The 6000-nt window shown below is 41.4% G+C and overlaps 1 protein-coding gene across 1 annotated transcript in view; it reads right to left on the bottom strand.

Annotated features, from left to right (window-relative positions):
- The window catches only part of LOC118243875 (transmembrane protease serine 11E-like), a 41839-nt gene extending 36174 nt beyond the window's left edge, over positions 1-5665 (bottom strand). The window contains exon 1 of the mRNA XM_035538397.1: positions 5467-5665. Within this exon, the coding sequence (XP_035394290.1) occupies positions 5467-5630 (164 nt within the window). The 5' untranslated portion in view covers positions 5631-5665. The remainder of the gene's footprint in view (positions 1-5466) is intronic.
- Positions 5666-6000: the final 335 nt, after the last annotated feature.

A 6000-nucleotide genomic window follows, 5' to 3' on the forward strand; every position in this document is an offset into this window, starting at 1 on the left:
TAAAAGGCTGAATGCCAACTCCACACCACAGCAGGTGAGTGAGAAGAAGTAACTGCCTATCATATCAGTGAAAGAATGGTATCAGACCAGAAGTAACATGGCTGGGACACAGTTATAGAGAGAGAACGTTCTATATATTACAAACTTTTTCAGCATTTTTGTGTAAACATTTTAATTTTTTATATCCTTATTCTTAATTTCTTCCCTTTTGAGTTCCATGTAGTAAACAGAAGCCTCAGTCCACAACAGTTACCTATATGTGTAATCTTACTCACTATATGACTTCCACTGAATTCATGAAACCTCTCTGAGAGCACCATTTCATCAGGCTCTAAATTGAACAGCTTCTTAACTGACTAAATTCAACAAATACATCATAGAAAGTCACTTAATAGAGGTGGGATTGTTTGGGGAAAAACTGAGATGTCTTTTTCCCCCTTTTTTCTGAATAAATGCTTCCCTTTCCTTTTAAATAAAAGCATGAAAGGACTGTTAAAGACTTGCTCTCCATCACTAATTTGTTCTAAAGCTAAAACTTTGTTTAAAAAAAAGTGTTATGACTAGAATGTCCCCGATTAGGCTGTTTGGCTAATCTGTACAAACTGGATACTTCTCCATTTGAAAAGATGTGTGGACTGAATTTCAAATCCAGGTTTTCAAAGATCTGTGTTGGAGACAAAAGCACAGAGCTTGCTGGGCTGATACTCATCCATTTCCACTAGGTTTGAGTTGTATTGCTGCTCTGCTCTGTCTCCTAAGGTTCATTCCTCAAAGATTAATTATTACACAATGGGACATTGTCAAATGAAAAGTGAGACAGTACTTGTAGGGATTCAAGACACGTGAGAAGTAACTATCCCAAAACTGAAATAGCATTGATTCACATGACCAAGAGCTTGAACACTGCAGAGAGCTGATACAAGTTCAGTGGCAGGAAATTATGTTCTCAGGTCAAGAGTCAAGCAGTCTCTGCTAACCCCTTGGGAACTACCTGCTCAACAGAGAAGGAACAGGGAGTGTAACAGAAATACACAGCAGGATTAAAAACCCTACAGCAGCAGTCAGTAGTTTCCTCCAGGAGAAACGGAGATTTTAAGCCTGAGCCAAAAATCAGCTGAAAATCTCCCACTGACCTCACTGGGTTTTCTGTTAGGGTCCCTTCTGCTTGCAGCCTTCATGGTCCTGCCCTCTACCTCAGTGCAGTAATCTTAAATACACTGCAGTCAGGGACTGGGTTTCATCCCCTGGCAAAAGGTTGTTTGCCAATTCCAGCTTAAAATTTGTCTGATTAGGAAGAGGAGTGAAAAGTTTGCTGACAAGGAGAAACAAACAAACAAACAAAAAGTTGTAAAATTGTTCACATTAGCATAACAATTTCATTTGGTTGTTTTGTTTCCTAATAATTCCTAACAATTTAGTGGCTTTTTCATCTGGCATTCTGCTGGTTATTTTCCTAGAAATGTCCACTGAGACTCTTCCTGAGTGGTGGTGGGTGATTTGAAGAGACACATTTTATATCAGTGTTTGGGCTCCCCCCATCATGAGCACAAAGCAGCCCCCAAGAAACCTCTTCCTGAATAAAAAACCCACACCAATAAACACAAAACCAGAGGGATCCCTCCCCCTTATAAATTTTAAAAGCCACACATGGCAAGGACACAGTGGTCAGCTAGTTGTCTGCTGACTTTCATTAACAGAGGGGTATCAAAAAAAAAAGGTTTCAACAATTTAAAAATCTTATCTAATACCCTAACTAGTTTCTTATGGATGCCATTCAATAAAAGTGTCATAAATACATTAAATAAATCATTCATGTACTTGCCTCTGTACAGCCTGAAACTGCTAATTTGGGAAAGAAATAGCAACTCTTCCATATCTCGGAATTAAAGTTCACTTCTTCCAAAGGAGCAGATTTAAAACCCTCTCCAGTGAGTCAAACCTCCTGCTTCAGAGGGAAAGCCCTTGCCAGGGAAGAACGCACGCTCTGACGCTTCTGAGAATTATCTGCCCTCCATTAGCTGCTGCGAACTTCAGATCAGAGCCTGTGTCTAGCTAAGTCAGCACGCACTGTGAAACAGCACAGGCCTCTGCTTCAGCATGCAAGCACCAGCAGCGTCTGCAAAAGAAAGTTGTCGACATGACAGTGCAACTACCAAACCCAAAACAGCCACCTAGAAGTGATGTTTTCTTGTGGATTATCAAATGTCCTTCGTTTATAGTCCTATAAAAGAAGCTTAGGCAGGCAGATTTTCTCTATAGTTTTAAAATGTCTGATATTTCATTCCTGTTTAAGGTGCTCTGAGGAAAATTGATGAAAAGTGTTTTATCAGCCTTAGTAATAATTGCAGCACATAAACACACACATAATAGGACAGTGACAGTGTCTTAACCTGTTTACTGGGTATATGAAAAGTCACAGTAAAACGACTATACATACATGACTCCTGAAGAGTTCTGCAAGTCTAATATAACAAGAGCAGCTCTTCTGCCTTCGTGATTGTGTGCATCTGCAACAGCTTATATCCACTGAGAATCTGGCCCAAAGTATCCAGCTTTTCATGTAGTTTGGAAGCTTGCATTTCTGGCTGAATAATAGGTTTTTCTGTATTTTATAGCTTATATACAGTAAAAAGTTGCTGGTCTGGGCAGATAAACAGTGCGACGCTGTAATCTAGCAAAGTTTTTTCACTGAACAGAGATGGACAAATTTCTTCACAGGAGAAACGCTGCTGAAATCAGAGAAGACTCCTTAGGCAAGAGATTCAGCTGAGCCCAGGGCAATTTTCCAGTGACAGAGAAATTTAGCAATTCCCATGTTCTTTACGGTATGAAACCTGTCCCTGTTATCATCAAATCTGTCCACAAACTACATGAAGTTGTCAGATTGTCTAGTATCAGAAGCATGTCAAATTAAGCCATCCCAAGGTTTGTGTTAACCAGACTTCATTAAGAACACAGATCTCTGCAACTAAAAATACAGAAATGGACAAAGTATGTGATGGAAACAGAATGAATTAAAGGCTTACAGCTGACCCAAAATGCACTGACCCAAAATAGATTGCCTGTGAAAAACTTAACAGAGTAAGGCACTTCTGCAACACCCTCTAGTAGGAACAGCAGAGGCCAGAAACACAGCTGAGCTTACACTGGGGCTTGCTCAGGTAATGAAGATGACCAGATTTTAATACCCAGGATTAAGTTCTTCATAATTTTGTTTTTCTGTCTGAAAAGCTCAGAAACTGAGGGAAAGTGGCAAGGAAACACAAATGGTACCAATTCTAAAGTCATCAAATTAGTTCTGGCATATATCAGAACTTCACTACAATCTTCTGGAATCAGGGTCTAGACCAGAGCACACAAACTGAGCACAGTAAGTTTGTTTGATACCACGCAGGAACATCTACCTCCTGCAATAATCAAGCACAACTCCCACTAATACCAATGGAACATGACTGTCCTTGCACCAGGGCTGGTATTCATTTCCTGCTACACCTCAACAGTCTGTAATTTACACTTATTTTGCCCACCTACCGGATGACAAATTGGTGCAAGTGGCACTGCATTTCCACCTACATATTCACTTTTAGACTAACATACACAGCACCAGTTACTCTACAACTCACCCTGCCAGCGCACAAGATCTTCACAAGGAAGCTGCGGTAAGTCGCTGCTCCCCAGACCACAGGGCACAGCATGATGCGGGAGCGACAAGACCAACTAGGCTGTCCACTCCACCCTGTTCTCCTTAGCAGCTTTGCTTTCTGAAGGATCTTATGGAGCACATGTTCCAGCCTAGCTCAAAATGCAGTAAAAAGGGACATCTTGGAGCTGGGTAAAGCTAACACTGAAGTAGTACTCTTATTATAGACTAAGGCACAGTGTGATGTGCTCAAACAGCAAGGTTCACAGGTGAACACTCAGACCTATATCCCTGGCCAACAAAGATCTCTGGGCATTTAACAAGCTACACGGGCTCTTTGATTAAGACCAGTCTCCATCCTTTCTGAAATGTGTAAATATTTAGTTATCCAACACAGATTTCCCCCACACAAGATTTTACAACGATCTAATCAACTATTTAAACAACTAAATCCTTTCCTAAACAGGAGGCAACCAAACTGGACTTAGATGTTGTTTAACTACTGTCTAGCACACTGTTATTAAAATGATTTACACCACTGTTGATATAAACAAGACATAGCAACTAGATTTCCATCTAACTAGAAAAAGGAATAGCTTTTCAGTTCTGCTATGTACAGAACCCTCACTTATACACCTTTATATAACATGCACAAAGTGATTTCTTCCTCACTGACTGTCAGAGCAGCACAGTTTTAAAGGTATGGATGTTGAACTGGCAGCGGGATCTTTGAGTGTTGAGTACCACAAGCTGAACTCAGTCTTCTCCTGACAAAGTCAACACTATATTGACTAAAACATTATTGTCCTTGGAAAAAGAGAAAAACACTTAAGTGTGCAGAAAGAATAAGTTCTGTCAATCCAGCAGCAAAGTTTCCATGAATTCAGGAGCCAGTGTTAAACAACAAGCTACAGGCAGCTCACTCTACATTTACGATTGGATCCCTACTCTGATCTAAGAGATCATAGTAGAACATTGTGGCTGGGAGGCTCCTTTTTGTAAAAATACTCTGAACTTTCCAGCAATGTCTTTGACATTAAGTTACAGTAAAACAAAACTAAGAATATCCAGCATCTCTGACTGCATAAAATGTTTTCAAATACAAAACACCTGGTCACTATCCTCAGAAACTGTAGCTTCTTCTTTAAAAGTTCTAGCAACAACCTTTAACAATGAACATTTCATGGGTACCTTCTCCTTATGTAGCTATGCTGTCTTTGCTGTTTTAACTGGGACCCTTTGCACAGCTTGAGGGAAACAATATTGCACCTAGACCTGACCAAAAGGCATGGTTTCCCAAAATCGTCTTGCTAAAATTTGATTTTGACACAAAAGTTTCCTGGATTCTGCACTGCTGCAATAAAATCCTGCTGGGGGCAGGATAAGACAATTACAGAGGGAAAGATAAGCGTCAACTTAAGCCATCATATCAACTTTCTAAACAGAAGGCAAATCTTTGTGCTCCTGGCCATGCTAAGAAAGGATTTTCCTCTGCGGTTCTCTCTCCAGCCACACATTGTTCCTTTCATTCAAACCAATCCCCCAAATCTCCCCTTCAGCCTGCAACTTACTGTTCAGTGTCCCCTCCATTTATTGCCCCCTTTCAAAGTTGCAAATTTAGGATGGGTCCATGATGTACTCTACTTCTAAAAGGATGAAGGGAGGCAGAGATACAATGAGGGCTGAGGGCAGGAAAGACAGAGAACAGCAATGTCTTTTCTCGACCTATGTATGTCCTTCACTTCCTGAAGCTCTCCCATAAATGATATCCCCTACTAACATTACACCTCCAAATAAAACTTGCTGAGTTAAAACACACCACCTACTTTTGAAGATCCCATGGTAGGTCCCGGTAGGTCTGGTAGCCTTTCTGACCTCCAACCGCAGTTCGACTGAAGTCTGGACTGCGTAGCGAATGCTGCTGGAAAATGCAGGAGTCACATTGACTGGTGTGACGGGAAGGGAAAGGTGTTGAGTGAAGATCCTTCATTGAGGCACAGCTGGCGCAACACCCAGCACCCTGTGGGTTATTGCAAAACGAGAGAGCGAACTTCGGAATAAAAACAAACAGAGGTAAGCATGGAGTCGATAAGAAGACTCTAACTTGATCAGCTCAGCATCAAAGAACTCCCCAGGCAGAGATGGACGGGGCAGATAAACCAGCCCAGGCAAGAAGACTTGTTCCTCACCACAGCAGAACAGGAAGTGTGTTAAGTTTCCCTTTCCTAGCACTCCCTTTCTGTCCAAATTGTGTCCTTACAGCAGGCCTTCGCCTGACTGGCAGCACCTTCTACCATAGACTCACTGTAAAAGCCATAAGGGAGAGTCACCGCACTGTCCACACTTCAGTCACCCGCCTC

This window comes from Cygnus atratus, chromosome 4, assembly GCF_013377495.2.
Source record: "Cygnus atratus isolate AKBS03 ecotype Queensland, Australia chromosome 4, CAtr_DNAZoo_HiC_assembly, whole genome shotgun sequence".
NCBI classification, from domain to species: Eukaryota; Metazoa; Chordata; class Aves; order Anseriformes; family Anatidae; genus Cygnus; species Cygnus atratus.